General features: G+C 38.2%; 1 protein-coding gene across 5 annotated transcripts in view; it reads right to left on the reverse strand.

Moving 5' to 3' along the window:
- The window catches only part of C2CD3 (C2 domain containing 3 centriole elongation regulator), a 155,335-nt gene that overhangs the window by 114,166 nt on the left and 23,505 nt on the right, over nt 1-17,664 (reverse strand). For 4 of the 5 annotated variants that reach the window (XM_050756034.1, XM_050756032.1, XM_050756036.1 and 1 more), the window contains exons 4-7: nt 7,284-7,507; nt 6,381-6,628; nt 767-899; nt 186-314 (exon numbers count right to left, since the gene is read on the reverse strand). In XM_050756034.1, the coding sequence (XP_050611991.1) occupies nt 186-314; nt 767-899; nt 6,381-6,628; nt 7,284-7,507 (734 nt within the window). Of the gene's footprint in view, nt 1-185; nt 315-766; nt 900-6,380; nt 6,629-7,283; nt 7,508-17,664 lie in introns of those variants that run through there. The other variant, XM_050756035.1, reaches the window with a different exon arrangement.

Here is a 17,664-nt window from a genome sequence, read left to right on the forward strand (position 1 = left end):
AAGCCAAAAGTAAAGGGCTAAAGTTTGGAGTTTTATTTAGTAGGCAATGAGTGATCATTTAAGCAACAGGGAAGGGTTTGGTTAGTCTAAGGACATGTTACTTTAGGAAGATAAATCCGATAACATTGTATACTATGAATTGGAGGAAAAGTTTAAAAGGAAGAAAGCCAGTTAATAGTGCTTACCTGCCTAATAGCAGCTGTATAGCTCTGGTATCAGCTTTTGTGTCATGTCTCCAAAATGTGTTCTCAGTTGAAGGGAGGAGGTGATCTTCAATGTGGTCTTTAAATTGATTCCTAGAAAAGGCTCTGATTCTAAGGTGTGGAAAAATACTTTTTCACTGAGTGGCTAACAGATGGAAAAAATCTAAATCATAATCACTTTGTACATGCAGCTGGTCTGACTCAGAAAATTTAATGTACTTTAGACTTAACTGCCTTAAATAAAACTTTACACTTTGCAAAGCTCTTTCCTACAGTAGAATCCCATCTCATTTCTGTGAGGTAGGGAGAGAAGATCCCCATTTTACATCCAAGGATACCAGTTCAGAGAGAGTAAAGAATTTACCCATTTACATACGCTGCAAGTGCCAGTGCTAGGATAAGATCTTCAGTATCTTAACTCCTAGTGTAGGCTTCTTTCCCACCACATCAGGAATTATTTGATAAGCGTTTCCAAGATTATCCAGTCCATAACTTGACAAAAAACACAGGTTAACAACTATTAAGAAATGAACTGTTAGGGTTCTGTCTATCCTGTAACTTACTGTGTTGATGCTCTAAGAGAATCTTCATTAATAGGAGGATGAACTTGGTCCAACAACACGCTGGTCTCTGGGCTTGATTTCATTGCAGAAATCACCATGGCATTACGCAGTTTATTGCCTTGTTCTAACAGAGCTGAAGAGGGTAAATGTAGAAAACAGAAAAACCCAAAATGCAGCAGAAACATTTGGAATATTCAGGGCATTTCCTTTTATCACGGGACTCACCAGTGTGTACTGTAATAGTTTACTCATCTGCCTTCCCCATTAGCTTGAGAATTCCTTGAGGACATTTACTCAAAAGAGATGTTTACTGAGCTTCTACTGTGCACTGTTTTAGATGCTGGCATTATAACAATGAATGAAGTCTCCATTCCGGAGACTGACCTCTTGTGGGGTTGTTATATCCATGCACTGACTCTTCCGACTGGTGTTTGTACCTAATAAGGTTAGTAATGTTTATATATTTTTTGTATCCAGATACCAAATTTATACTTCTATGGATGAAGAAAAGAGCGCTAAAAAGCTTCCACAACTCAAACAGCAGGTTAATGGAAAAGTCAGAATAAAACCTGAGTTTTCAGACTTTCTGATAGGTAAAATTTACCCCGTTCCTTAAGGGGTCCCACAACAATAACAGCACCAGAAATGAGAGAAAACATTTATTGAATGTTTACCACATGCAAGGCACTATTCTAAATATTTTAACATGTATTACTCATTTAATCCTCCCAATAGTCCTCTGAGATATGTACTACGACTTCTTTTGTTTTCCAGATAAAAAACTGAGGCAGACATAACAAAGGATGAGTTCATGTCTTTTGTAGGGACATGGATGAAGCTGGAAACCATCATTCTCAGCAAACTATCGCAAGGACCAAAAGCCAAACACCGCATGTTCTCACTCATAGGTGGGAATTGAACAATGAGAACACTTGGACACAGGAAGGGGAACATCACACACCGGGGCCTGTCATGGGGTGGGGGGAGGGGGGAGGGATAGCATTAGGAGATATACCTAATGTAAATGACGAGTTAATGGGTGTAGCACACCAACATGGCACATGTATACATAGGTAACAAACCTGCACGTTGTGCACATGTACCCTAGAACTTAAAATATAAAAAAAGAAAAAAAAATTGAGGCAGAGAGTAGGTAACTTGGCCAAGTTGCACACATAATACGTCTATAACCAGATGATTCCACATCCTATGCTTTTAACTGCTATACTATCTATGACCCTACTTAGTTCTTAGGTTTCTTTTTAAAAGTTGAGTGCTAGCCGGGCAGGGCAGCATGTGCCCATGGTCCCAGTGACTTGGGAGGCTGAGGCAGGAGGATTGCTTGAGTCAGGAAGACTGCTTGAGTCCACGAGTTTGAGAGGATAGTGTGCTATGATCACACCTATCAATAGTCACAGTGTTCCAGCCTGGGCAACATAGTGAGACCCTGTTTCTAAATAAAAACAAATACAGTAAAAAAGCTCAGGCCCAATAGTATTATTCCAACAGATACAGGAGGTCTTATTATTTTCTTGAGGTTCCACAGGCACTTAGAAAGTGCCTAACTCCTAGTCTAATTTTATAATTTCTAAAAATAAAATACGATGGTTAGGCCAAGAAAAAAAACAAGTCAAAAATATCCATAGTCTTATTCATTATTTACATATTTTTAGAGACAGGGTCTTGCTCTGTTGCCCTAGCTGAAATGCAGTGGTACAATCATAGTTCACTAAAGCCTTGAACTTCCAGGCTCAAGCAATCCTCCCACCTCAGCCTCCCAAGTAGCTAGGACTATAGGTGCATACCACCATGCCTGGTTTGTTTTTAACTTTTTTGTACAGATGGTATCTTGCTATGTTGCCCAGGCTGGTCTTGAACTCTTGGCCTCAAGCTATCCTCCTGCCCTTGCCTCCCAAAGTCCATAAACATCAAAACATCTAATATTTGTTACTGTAAAGAAGTCAAAATATACCTTAAAAACTTAAAAAAAATCAAAAATCTTAAATATCATATGTTCAATGTATGATGTGGCAATACAACTAAACTAAAAAATAAAGATCACTCACTATGATAGACAGAATTGTAAGATGGCTACCCCAAGGTCCCCAGTGCCTCATATACTCATACCTTGTCCTAGTAATTCAAACACTTGTCTAGGTATTACTATGAAAGGATTTTGCAGATGTAATTATTTAAAACAATTTTTTTTTTTTTTTTTTGAGACAAGGTCTCCCTCTGTTACCCAGGCTGGAGCGCAGTAGCATGATCACGACTCACTGGAGCCTCGACCTCCCAGGCTCAAGTGATCCTCCCACCACAACCTCCCAAAGTGCTGGGATTATAGGCATGAGCTGGCTTGCCCGGACTTGCAGATATAATCAATGCTTACCTTAAGACAGGAAGATTATCTTGGTAGGCAGAACCTAATCATATTAACCTTTTAAAGTAGATTTTTCTCTGGCTGGTTAAAGGATATGTATGATAGTCAGAGACGTGAAGTAGGAGAAGAATCTAATGTATCATTGCTATTTTGAAAATGGAGAAGGACAGTATCCTGCTGTGTAGTTAGTGTTTCATAAATAATAGCTGGTTGACTGATACAGCCTTGTCCCCTCGTTTCTGGTAGTGTATTAGCACATCAAAGACCAGAAAAATCATTAGGTTGACGTATTTGTTGTGTCCCTCCCACGACCTCAGTTCTATGCTTACTAAAGTGGCCCACTTAATCTTGTGGTTGGAAGGGACCTTTGAAGATCTTATCCAGTGCAACCGGAGTCCACTTTCCCAGGGAAATTATACCAGGAACAGGAAACTCAAGACTGTATGCTCTCACTTATAAATGGGAGCTAAAAACTGGGTACTCAGGGATAAAAAGACGGCAACAATAGAAACTGGAGACCACTAGAGGGGGAGGGAAGACAGGGGCAAGGGCTGAAAAACTATTGGATGCTATGCTTAGTACCTGGGTGACAGGATCATTGATACCCCAATTCTTGGCACCATGCAATATAACCAGGTAACAAACCTGCATATATACCCTCTGAATCTAAAATAAAATTGAAAAATAAAAAAGATCTTATCCAGCTATGTACCTGATAATTTAACCCCATCTGTAAAAGTCACATCAGAAGGTTATCTAGCCCACACCTGACCATTTACAGAGATGTGGTCCCTCTCTCATTTGTGCACAAGTCAGACTACTAACTCAGACTGAGTCAAAATCTATCTTGTTTTATCTGTAAATCCACAGATCCTAGTAACTCTTATTGAAGAGATTGCACATTGACAGCCCATGGGTTGTGCATGGCATATTCTGCTTGGCTTGAATTGCTGGCCAGCAAAGTCTTGATTTAAAAAGCAAAAGCAAAACAAAACAAAACAGGCCTAGGTAAACAATGAAACTAGAGTCAGATGAAGCATAGGACTTTGCCTTAAAGTCTGAGACAATAATAAATGAGAGCTGCCCCCTTTGATAGCACAGGAGCTTCCTAAGTCTGAGCTTGTGTCTTCATTTTAAAATGGGGATAATACCTACCTCACATGACTTTTATAAGATTATGTATATAAAACACTTGGCATAGTAGCTAGTGCATAATTAGTGCTCAATAAGTAGCAGCTGTTTTCTCCAGGCTATCTCTTGCTGGTCCTTTTACCAGTCTGGTTACTCTCCTTAGAAGGAACATATCTCCTTTCAGAACACATGGACACAGGGAGGGGAACATCATACACCAGGGCCTGTCAGGGGGTGGGGGGCTATGGGAGAGATAGTATTAGGAGAAATACCTAATGTAGGTGATGGGTTGATGGGTGTAACAAAACTGCACATTCTGTACATGTACCCCGGAACTTAAAGTATAATAAAAAAATAAAAAATAAAAGTTAAAAAAAAAAAGAAGGAACACATCTCCTTTCCTTTAGATCTTTAATGTTACCTTCTTTTTTCTCTTTGCTTTTTTTTTTTTTTAGAGATGAGATCTTGCTACATTGTCCAGGCTGGACTTGAACTCCTGGGCTCAAGTGATCCTTTTACCTCAGCCTCCTGAGTAGCTTAATGTTATCTTGTTAATGAGGTCTTCCTTTGCCAACCTATGTAAAACTAACATCCCCTTCTCTCACCTTCCTGGCTTGATGTATCGCCATTGCCATGATCACCAAGTAACACATGGTTATTTATTTAGTCTATCATTTGTCTTCCAATCAATATAAAACCCATACAGCGGGAGTTTATATCTTTTTTCTTTTTAACTACTGTAGCCCTGATGCCTAGAAGAGCACCAGTCATCTGGTAATGCTGAATAGATAACTGCTTATTGAGTCAACAAATATCTTTCTTAAAGTCTGGTGCCCGGGTCTACACAAATGAGCTGACAAGTGCTGAGTACAGTGGGTTCATTTTCTTTCTTGTTAACGCAGTCTTTGCATTAAAGACTAAAATTAATAGTTTATAATCTTGGAGTATACATACATACATATATATATATATACTTTTAAATATATATTTTTTTTCTTTTTTTTTTTTTTGAGACAGAGTCTCACTCTGTTGCCCAGGCTGGAGTGCAGTGGTGTGACTGTGGGTCACAAGAACCTCTGCCTCCTGGGTTCAAGTGATTTTCCTGCCTCAGCCTCTCGAGTAGCTGGGACTATAGGCGCCTACTATCACACCTGGCTAAGTTTTGTATTTTTAGTAGAGACAGGGTTTCACCATGTTGGCCAGGCTAGTTTCGAACTCCTGACTTCAAGTGATCTGCCCGCCTCAGCCTCCGAAAGTGTTGGGATTATAGGCGTGAGCCAACGCGCCCGGCCTGTATATTTTTTAGAGTAGGGAATCTAAGACATTTCAGTTGAAAAAATATAAACAAAATGTTTTTGTTCTTTTACAAAATGTGCTTAATTATGTAACCAAATAGTTCTGATGCTACAGATATTTTAATTTTGGAAATTTTACTTGTAGGGATGTAGACAAATTCCTGTTATGATCTTGAGGTCAAAGAGATACATGGTTGAACATTACAGTGTAATGTTAAGTCAATTGCTTTTATTATACCACTCCTTAACATGAGGTAATCTAATTCTGTTCCTGTTTGCTTTTTTATTTCTGTCTAAGCCCTTATAAGGGTAAACTGTCTCCTTTCTTCTTCTATTTGGCCACAAGTCATTATTTAATTCCCAGGATGAAGATTAGCAGTTGTATACTGAATGTTCTCACTAAGACTAAGTTTTCAGAATGTGAAATGGATTTGGTACTAGTCTCCATACAGTGGGATAAATAAATGCTGATGATGAGACAAAAACCTTACTTGCCTTGAATTATTTTGGACAAAATAAGGACTAACCCTTTTCTATGATAAAGGTTTTCCCTTCATATCCAATTCCTTTTAAATGATTCCTTTCTCAAACCTGCAATTTTATGCACCGAGTAATTATTTAAAAATACCCTGGTGGTTTAATACGGCTGTCTTTAAATGGTGCAAGATGCTGGACTCTAGCAAGACTGCCTGTTTTTATTTGACTTAGTTCAAACAAGAGTCTTGGTTCTCTTTGTAGGCTGGCTAACAAGTAGAGCAATCCCAATAAACGTAGTTTAGTCTGACTCAGTTCACAAATAAATACATACCTGAAAGAAGATCCTTGGTAGGGGGGTTGTTTGAAGAAAGAATGCATGAGTCACTGTGACTCTTGGCAACTGTTCTAATTTGAGGCTGGAATTCAGAACTGTTCAGAAGGGACATCTGCTTCCGTGGAGCTCTGCCTTTCAGAGTTACAGACTCTAAACTCTGTCCTGAATTAAGATGGTGCTGTAGTCCAAAGGAAGAATCCTTTATTGTATCAGGGTTCTCTGCAAAGTATACATGGTCTTTTCCCCTGTTTTTTTTTTAAAAAAGGAGAACATCAGCAATATATAATCTATTATGGTAACATTCTATTTTGTCAGAGACAGAAAGTAGACCAGCGGTTTTGGCAAGGTAGTTTGGACCTCAAAAGGGGTGATTTATTTGCAATGCAACTTTGTAAATCTCTTTTTCATCTCCCAAATTATAGAAGTAACAGATGCTTTACCTACAGTTAGGGAGTCATAGCTTAAGCGAGACAATAAAACGAAGAGCTCAGCAGAGCCTGACACAAAGCAAATGCTTCATAAATAATTACTTAAAATAAAAACCTGATTCTTATTCCATTCTGTTTCACAGAATAGCTCCCTTTCCCTCTTTTCCCTCATGAACATCTGTCCTGCATCTGGATATCATTTTGTCATTTATTTGTATGTTGGCTTCATTGTGAGTGGCTTCATTGTGAGATTGTGAGTAGTCCTCGAAAACAGAAATTATGTCTTACTTATTTCTAGGCCCAGCACCTAGTTTCAAACCAGGACCAGAGCGAGGGCTTCACAGTTATCGGCTAAATGAGGACTGTGCCTCTCTCTGCTGTTAATCTTTTACTCAACCATAAATGAAAGACAGAAATCACAAGTACAGTGGAGTTAACTGACAGATTGACTGGTATTAGGTGTGGTAATTACCTCGGAGTGGTTGATCTACTGCTGTTGGCTCCTAACTCTTTTCCATCAATTTTGATGGTATGTATGTCGTGGGGCCTTGATGGAACCTGAAACTGGGTACTGCTGGGTTCAGTATTCTCTCTGAATCCCTGCTTAGATAAAAGCACGTTTTCTGTCATGTCAGTGGTAGGAAGTGGATGGTAGCTGTCGTAAGTTTCTGACAGAGGCTCCAGAGCAAGTGAGACCTAAGAGAGACACGTAGTATATGAGAAATTTTCTTCAGCATTAATTAACTAATTTTAAGACTCCCCTGCTTAATATTAATTAATGTCCCCCATTCCTTACAAGATTAATGTCCCCCATTAATTATCTAAATTCCTGCCTACCTCAGAAGCTTCATCTCTTACTAAACTTCCTTCCTTCATCCCTCTATTCCAATAGACCAATTACTTATGATTCTAAATATACCTTATATTTCATTGTTTTATGCCTTTGTACATACAATTTTCCCCAGTATTCCTTCTTTATGTCTAAGTAGAGATGCCATGTCCACTGCCTTCTTCATGTTTCTACTTACTCTGTATCTATCCATTAGTATAATCACCATTTACTGAACCTTTTACTACAGGCCAGGAACTGTGCTAAATTCCTCATATAGAGAAGCTAATGTGATTCTATAACGCCATCAGGAAAGTATATTACCTTAATTCGAAGATTTTTTTTTTAAGCAAAGATTTAGAGAAGGTACTTGTAACCTTTCGTTCATCATCCTGATTAGATTATGCATTCCTTGAAGGCACTGGCTATCTTCTTCATTTTTCTATCGACTAATTAGCAGAGTGCCTGTATACATAGTATGCAAGTCTAATATGCCTAATAATGCCTAATGGTCTGATGAATAAAAGAAGGACATAACATTTTCTGCATTTTTATTATTGGTTGCTTGGGAAAAATAAGGTCTAGTTCTATGCTGGAGATGAAGAGGGGTGAGGAGGGAGGACAACTAAGATGCAAAGGTAATTACTTTAAGTTTCCTTATCATTTCCTTCCTGTGAGTTCAAGTTCTTTGTGAAAAGGCTTTCTAGTCCTCTGAAAAGCCCAATGGAGAAACGTCTAATGGAGGAATGAAAAGTAAAATGGAGTTTTAAAGCAAAACCTTAAGGAAGAAAGTAAAGGATATACTCCAAAAGAAAAGAATAGCAATATTGAAAGTTCAGTTTCAATGACAAAGAAGGCAGAAGGAATTGTTTAAGCAGCCAAAGACTGTCAAATAATGAATGCCCTAACACAAAAATGAAAAATTACAGTTAGATGTTTTACGATGTCTCTGGGAAGGTCAATGAAATATTTTATCCAGAAGAACTGCCAAGGCACAAACTCAATAAAATATACCTGGGTCTTGATGAGAATTCTGTTCATGAACCATAACATAAAGTCCTTCAAGTCTATTCATCACGAAGATCTTTGTACAAAGACAAATGACAGCAATGCAGCAGGACGAATACTCTGTGCAGTGATCACTGTAACAGCATCACATAAAATTCTGGTTGCTCAAACATAAATGTCAGGAAGTGTTCCCTTACCATTCATCACTTGCCAAAGACTGCCTCTGCATTCTAGAAACAAAGGAGACACTGAGGATAAAGGTAGTGTTCCTGGCCTTAACAATGAGCTGCTAACTGGCCACAGAGTTTGCTTTAACTCATTGGCCTGTACTACCATTGGACCTTGAATAAAGAGTCAGAGAAAGTCCAGGCACTTGCCACGCTCATCTTACAATCAAAACACAGGGGCCTAACTTCTTTGTTCAGTTAAACAAATAATTGTTGATACCAGCTCTGTTCCAGGCTCTGTGCTACCTCCCTGAGGAAAAGAGAGGACTAAAACATGGACTTACAACTGTAATCCCAGCCCGTTGGGAGGCAGGGGTAGGAGGATTGCTTGAGCCCAGGAGTTTGAGACTGGCCTGGGCAATATAGTGAGACCCTGTCACTACAAAAAATTAAAAAAAAAAAAATTAGCTGCGTATAGTGGCATGTACCTTGAAGTCCTAGCTACTTGCTAGGCTGAGGCAGGAGGATTGCTCGAGCCCCAGAGATTGAGGCTGCAGTGAGCTATGATTGTGCCACTGTACTACAGCCTGGGCAACAGAGCAAGACTCTGTCTCAAAACAATAACCCCCTCCTCCTCCACAAACAAACCTTCTGCCTCAGAGGATCATAGTATTTTGTAGGGGAAGTTAAAAAAAAAAAGTAATTTTTCCACTTCTCTATCGGCCAGGAAGGGCGGTGGTGACATACCTATCAAGTACAATGACCACGGCTTCTGTGCTTTGACAAAGCCTTAGATATGTGGCCTTATGGCCAAGTGCCTGAAATTTCATGTTGTTGGAACATTCGCTGTATCCCTGGGGGTTGCAGATCTCTCTCTGTTTGCTGTGGCTAAACCAAGAAAGAAGGCACACACAGATTTCTTCAGAAATTATGATTCCATCAAAGATTTTGAGGAGATGAAGAAGACTGGTATCTTTCGGAATACAAAGTGATTTTGAAATATAAAGAATTTCTTTGGGCTAAATTACGCAGAAGTTTGTCACTGACTTGTGTTCCTGAACTATGAAACATGAATATGTGGGCTAAGAAAGAGTTTCTACTGATAAATAAACAATTAACAAAAAAGTAATTTTAATATAAAATAGTAAGTTTTAAGATAAGGAAGTGTACTAGGTGGTATGGGAATGCTAAGAAGGGGTCTGAGGCTGGGGAAGAGGTGAGGAAGGAGTGCCATGGATGATTTCCAGGAATGAAATACAAACGTTTGAGCTTAGAATCTTAAATCTGAATGAGGCAGAAAACGCTGAGGGGGATGGAAGTAGAACATCAGAAGCAGAGGGAAAAGTATTGGTCAAACTTTGGAGGTATAAAACAGAAGAATGTTCTGTCAATTCCTAGCAGTCCAAGAGACCATCTACTCTAACCCTCCAGTTGTATTTAGCTCCCAGATCTTCATTCCTGTCCACCTCAATCATTTGCCTCCCCAGTCATGATTCATCTTGGTGCTTACTCCTCTGCCAATCCCTTGAGTCCTGTAGAATTTATATTTTATACAAATTACCACTTTAATGAAACATTTCTTTCTTTAAATGTCCCCATTTCCTCAAAGTCTCTTCCAATAGAAAACACCTACACTTGCCAGGCTAAAGGAAGTTAACTTTTGCCTTTCTGGTGCTAACTCTAGACCATCATTCTGTCACTTAAATATATCACCCCTCTTCCAAAGTCCACGCCATCCACATATACCATGAATGTACCACATGCTTCTCACATCCATAAGAGAACAACTTTTTTGGTTTTTTATTTTTTTGTATTTTTTTTGTATTTTTTATTTCATTTGCTTATATTATTGAGTGATACATGCACATAGCTTAATGAAATGTCATTTACTCCAAAGAAGAATTTTTTTTTTTTTATTATACTTTAAGTTCTAGGGTACATGTGCACAACATGCAGGTTTGTTACATATGTATACTTGTGCCATGTTGGTGTGCTGCACCCATCAACTCGTCAGCACCCATCAACTCGTCATTTACATCACGTATAACTCCCAATGCCATCCCTCCCCCCGCCCACTCCACATAATAGGCCCTGGTGTGTGATGTTCCCCTTCCAGAGTCCAAGTGATCTCATTGTTCAATTCCCACCTATGAGTGAGAACATGCGGTGTTTGGTTTTCTGTTCTTGCGATAGTTTGCTGAGAATGATGGCTTCCAGCTGCATCCATGTCCCTACAAAGGACACAAACTCATCCTTTTTTATGGCTGCATAGTATTCCATGGTGTATATGTGCCACATTTTCTTAATCCAGTCTGTCACTGATGGACATTTGGGTTGATTCCAAGTCTTTGCTATTGTGAATAGTGCTGCAATAAACATATGTGTGCATGTGTCTTTATAGCAGCATGATTTATAATCCTTTGGGTATATACCCAGTAATGTGATGGCTGGGTCATATGGTATTTCTAGTTCTAGATCCTTGAAGAATCGCCATACTGTTTTCCACAATGGTTGAACCAGTTTACAATCCCACCAACAGTGTAAAAGTGTTCCTATTTCTCCACATTCTTTCCAGCACCTGTTGTTTCCTGACTTTTTAATGATCGCGATTCTAACTCGTGTGAGATGGTATCTCATTGTGGTTTTGATTTGCATTTCTCTGATGGCAAGTGATGACGAGCATTTTTTCATGTGCCTGTTGGCTGTATGAATGTCTTCTTTTGAGAAATGTCTGTTCATATCCTTTCCCCCTTTTTGATGAGGTTGTTTTTTTCTCGTAAATTTGTTTGAGTTCTTTGTAGGTTCTGGATATTAGCCCTTTGTCAGATGGGTAGATTGCAAAAATTTTCTCCCATTCTGTAGGTTGCCTGTTCACTCTGATGGTAGTTTCTTTTGCTGTGCAGAAGCTCTTTAGTTTAATTAGATACCATTTGTCAATTTTGGCTTTTGTTGCCGTTGCTTTTGGTGTTTTAGACATGAAGTCCTTGCCCATGCCTATGTCCTGGATGGTATCACCCAGGTTTTCTTCTAGGGTTTTTATGGTTTTAGGTCTAACATTTAAGTCTCTAATCCATCTTGAATTAATTTTCGTATATGGAGTAAGGAAAGGATCCAGTTTCAGCTTTCTACTTATGGCTAGCCAATTTTCCCAGCACCATTTATTAAATAGGGAATCCTTTCCCCATTTCTTGTTTTTGTCAGGTTTGTCAAAGATCAGATGGCTGTAGATGTGTGGTATTATTTCTGAGGACTCTGTTCTGTTCCATTGGTCTATATCTCTGTTTTGGTACCAGTACCATGCTGTTTTGGTTACTCTAGGCTTGTAGTATAGTTTGAAGTCAGGTAGCGTGATGCCTCCAGCTTTGTTCTTTTGACTTAGGATTGTCTTGGCAATGTGGGCTCTTTCTTGGTTCCATATGAACTTTAAAGCAGTTTTTTCCAATTCTGTGAAGAAATTCATTGGTAGCTTGATGGGAATGGCATGGAATCTATAAATTACCTTGGGCAGTATGGCCATTTTCACGACATTGATTCTTCCTATCCATTAGCATGGTATGTTCTTCCATTTGTTTGTGTCCTCTTTTATTTCACTGAGTGGTGGTTTGTAGTTCTCCTTGAAGAGATCATTTATATCCCTTGTAAGTTGGATTCGTAGGTATTTTATTCTCTTTGAAGCAATTGTGAGTGGAAGTTCATTCATGATTTGGCTCTCTGTTTGTCTGTTACTGGTGTATAAGAATGCTTGTGATTTTTGCACATTAATTTTGTATCCTGAGACTTTGCTGAAGTTGCTTATCAGCTTAAGGAGATTTTGGGCTGAGACGACGGGGTTTTCTAAATATACAATCATGTCATCTGCAAACAGGGACAATTTGACTTCTTCTTTTCCTAACTGAATACCCTTTATTTCTTCATAAGAGAACAACCTTAAGGACACTCATCAGTCTTCCAGCAATGACTCAAGGTTCGCTTTAACAATAAGTTGCCTGCAATTATCTACTATATCTACAACATCTATCAGTATCAGAGAGAGCAAATTAGTAAGTATAATTTTCAGAATCATGTTGGTCAATGCAGCGTTTTTTTAAAAGCCAACTATTTAACAATGTTTATTTATTTATTTTTTTAATTTAGAGGCAGGGTCTTGCTCTGTCACCCAGGCTGGACTGTAGTTGTGTGATCATAGGTCACTGTAACCTTGAACTCCTGGGCTCAAGTGATCCTCTTTTCTCAGCCTCCAAAGTAGCTGGGATTACGGGTGTGCACCATCAACCACATCAGGCTAATTTTATTTATTTTATATATATTTTATATATTTATATTTTATATATTTTAGGGGTCTTGCTCTGTTTCCCAGTCTCAAACTGCTGACCTTAAGTGATTCTCCCACGTCAGCTTCCTGAGTAGCTGAGATTATGGGCACATGCCACCATGCCTGGCTCAATTTGCTAAAATTGTGTTGAAAAATTTTAAGTCTAGGTTCATTAAGGATATTGTTCTATACTTTTCTTATATTGCTCTCTGGTTTTGGTATTAAGGTGGTGCAGGCTTTAAAATAAGTGTTTTCTCCTTTTCTATTTTCTGGAAGAGACTGTGTTATTGGTGTTATTTCTTCTTTATGGTTGGAAGAATTGGCCAGTAAAGTGATCTGGGCCTGGAGATTTCTTTTTCAGAAGGTTTTAAGCTAAAAATTAAATTTAAAAATAATTATTGCTTTATTCAGGTTATCTGTTTGATCTTGAGTGAGTTTTGGTAGTTTACAGTTTTCAAATAATTGGCTCATTTCATCTAAATTGTCAAATTTATATGTGGAGAGTTGTTCATAGTATTTCCTTAATATCTATGGGTGCTATAGGCTGCTGTCTTTCTTACAGTAGAATCAAAAGGAAAGTGAAATATTTGTGTTCGTGAAAGAGGACAAGAGACTTATGAATTTCAAAACAAATGAAAGGAAAAAGCATATTTGTTTGTGGAAGAGAATGTGAAAGTTGATTATTCAAATTGGGTCCTTCTTGTCACATTTAACTAAATCAGTTGAGGGCCCAGGGGAAAAAAAGCACTCGAGGTATATAGATTGCTCCAAGAATGCAATTCTTTGCAAGCCTGGCTGCAGAAATGGCCTGCTATTACTCTCAGACCAGTTTCACCTGCCAATGAGAGGGTCACTCATCAAAAAGAGCTTGCCAGCTCCCCAAAGCTTCTCTAGTGCCAATAAGCTTTTTTGGAACACAATATGTACAGTTTTTCTTTTTTAAAAAAATGTTTAATTTTTATTTTAGGTTCAGGGGTACATGTGCAGATTTGTTATACAGGTAAACTCATGACTTGGGGGTCTGGTGTACAGATTATTTCATTACCCAGGTACTAAGCACAGTACCTGACAGGTTTTTTGTTCTGAACCTCTCCATCTTCCCACTCTCCTCCTTCAAGTAGGTCCCAGTGTCTACTGTTCTTCTATTTCTGTTAATCTGTTCTCATTATTTAGCTCCCACTTGTGAGAATATGTGGTGCTTGGTTTTCTGTTCCTGAGTTAGTTTGCTAAGGATAATGGCCTCCAGTTCTATCCATGTCCTGCAAAGGACATGATCTCATTCTTTTTCATGGTTGCATAGTTTTCCATAGTGTGTATGTACCACATTTTCTTAATGGTCTACCATTGATGGGCACTCAGCTTGATTCTATGTTTTTGCTATTGTGAATAGTGCTGCAATGAACATAACATGTGCATGTGTCTTTGTGATAGAACAACTTATAGTCCTTTGGGTATGTACCCAAAAAGTATAATTATGTAAAGTTATAATTATTTTTTAAATTTAATTTTCAGTTTAAAACCTTCTGAAAAAGAAATCTTCAGGTCCAGATCACTTTACTGGCAAATTCTTACAATACCCAGCAGTGGGACTGCTGGGTCAAATGGTAGTTCTGTTTTTAGATCTTTGATGAATCGCCACACTGCTTTCCACAACGGTTGAACTGATTTATGCTCCCACCAGCAGTGTATAAGCATTCACTTTTCTCTGCAATCTTGTCAGCATATGTTACTTTTTGACTTTTTAATAATAGCTATTCTGACTGGTGTAAGTCATTCTCACTGTGGTTTTGATTTTTACTTCCCTAATGATTAGTGATATAGGGCATTTTTTCATATGCTTGTTGGCCGCATGTATATCTTCTTTTAAAAAGTGTCTGTTCATGTCCTTTGCCCACTTTTTAATGGGGTTGTTTTTTGCTTGTACATTTGTTTAAGTTCCTTATAGATTCTGGATGTTAGACCTTTGTCAGATGTATAGTTTGGAAATATTTTCTCCTATTCTGTAGGTTGCCTCTGTTGATAGTTTCTTTTGCTGTGCAGAAGCGCTTTAGTTTAATTGTCCCAGTTATTTTTGCTTTTGTTGCAATTACTTTTGTTTTCATCATGAAATCTTGCCAGTTCCTATGTTGAAAATGCCATTTCCTAGTTTCCAGGGTCTTTATAGTTTTAGGTTTTACATTGAGGTCTTCAGTCCATCTTGAGTTGATTTTTGTATATGGTGTAAGGGGTCCAGTTTCAATCTTCTGCATATAGCTAGCCAGATATCCCAGTACCATTTATTGAATAGGAAGTCCTTTCCCCAAAATTTTTCTTTCTAATAAAACTCCCAACCTTCTCTTTGTTCTTTGAACATACTGAAGACCATCACCTGTCTATATGTCCTGAATTGCAATTCTTGCTTCCCAAATAAAATGTTTTAAATTTGGAAATTTGTCTTTGTATTTTATTTTAACTACAACAAGAATATTTCTAATAGTAAAATACACAAACAAGATATGACTGTGTCAAAATATAGCATCAGGAAACAAACTATAGTAAGAATTATGATGGGCCTGTAGAACAGACAAATAATGAAAACTGAATAAACAGAAAGTACACATTTAAACAGGTTTTTTTTTTTTTTTAAAGTAGATAATGAGTGGTATTCCTGTGAAATGCAGTTGCATATTAAGATTAAAAGCTTTAGGATGTCAAAGTTTCTTATCAATGATAAAATTTATAAAAGAATGTTTTGTGAATGCAGCAGAATTTGTGTATAATAGCATGATTTGCATATATGTATCTAACCAAAATTAGTTATGCAGCATGTTAGTGGTATGGCTGCAAACTTAAAAGGTGAATTGAGTGAAAATGTTAAATAATTTGTGGTATTCTTCTTTGTAGCTGAGAACACAGATAAAAATAACTTTCCAAGAGTTGTATCCATTTAAAGTATCAATGAGAACTTTATGCAAGCAAAAAATTTTTGGATGTGATGCTCATGACACATATTATCAAGAAAATATAGTTCTCTGAACTGGAAAAAGTCTTGAAAACGTTATTAAAGACTGATGACAAAGGATGATGATCCTGAAATGGTCTTTGTTGACAATGAAGTTGTTTCAAAATCTAAATCCAAGGTGGCAACACTTTGCAAAGACAGATAACCATAAAGCTATTTACTGTCTTATTTACTTTGTCTACAAGGCTAAAAGTCAAACCACACACACACACACACACACACACACACACATATATAACTAACATGTGAATTAAATAAATTCCTGCCAGGCGCGGTGGCTCACGCCTGTAATCCCAGCACTTTGGGAGGCCGAGGTGGGTGGATCACTTGAGGTCAGGAGCTCGAGACCAGCCTGGCCAACATGGTGAAACTCTGCCTAAAAATACAAAAATTAGCTGGGCGTGGTGACAGACGCCTGCAATCCCAGCTACTTGGGAGGCTGAGGCAGGAGAATCGCTTGAACCTGGGGCGGAGGTTGCAGTGAGCCAAGATCATGCCACTGCGCTCCAGCCTGGGTGACAGAGCGAGACTCTGTCTCAAATAAATAAATAAATAAATAAAATAAAAATAAATAAATAATAAAATAAAATAAATAAATTCCTTTGGTCAATATTTTGTTTGATAACTGGAAAGCAGGCCAGGCACAGTGGTTCACATATATAATCCCAGATTTGTGTATAATCCCGTATAATCCCAGATTTGTTTGTATATAATCCCAGCACTTTGAGAGGCTGAGGCAGGAGGATCACTTAAGCCCAGAGTTCAAGACCAGCTTGGGCAACATCTCAAGGCCTTGTCTCTACAAAAAAATACAAAAATTAGCCAGGTGTCATGGTGTGCACCTGTAGTCCCAGCTACTAGACTAAGGCTGTGGTGGGAGGATCACTTGAGCCTAGGAGGTCAAGGCTACAGTGAGTCACGATCTAACCACTGCACTCCAGCTTGGGCGACAAAGCAAGACCCCGTCTTAAACAACAACAACAACGATCACAACGACAACAACACCCCTGAAAAACTGGATAAGCAGTATGTAGCCTGTCATTAGTACATGGATATTGGGTGACTTAGTATAAGGTATGGTGCTAAAAAATGTTTTCGAGCTTGAGTTTAAAGAAGTCTCTTGGTTTATGTTACAGTCCAAGGAGACATCCCAGCCTCAGATCACTAGCACAGACTGGTCAAATACAGGGCCATTTTAAGTGACATTACTGCCTATGTAAAAAACCTGATGGCTTATCTGCAAGGGCATTATCAAGGAACCATATGTCATTCAATTTACTGATTACTTGATGACTGTATCTTTGGAAAGTTTTATCGGCAAGGAACTATCTGTCCTATTTTTTTGTATTTTTCCATGCTGAAACAGGATTTCCAGAAATGAAACTGATAGCATGAAATACATTCCTAAAATTGTAGAGCTGAAGACTGATATCCCAGAAAGATTTTTTTGGTTTCAAGCTTTATAAAAACTAACACTGTTCAACTTACCTTTCTCAATTTATACTGGAAGTGTAACATATGGAGGTTAATAAAGTA

Source organism: Macaca thibetana, chromosome 14 (assembly GCF_024542745.1).
Source record: "Macaca thibetana thibetana isolate TM-01 chromosome 14, ASM2454274v1, whole genome shotgun sequence".
NCBI lineage: Eukaryota > Metazoa > Chordata > Mammalia > Primates > Cercopithecidae > Macaca > Macaca thibetana.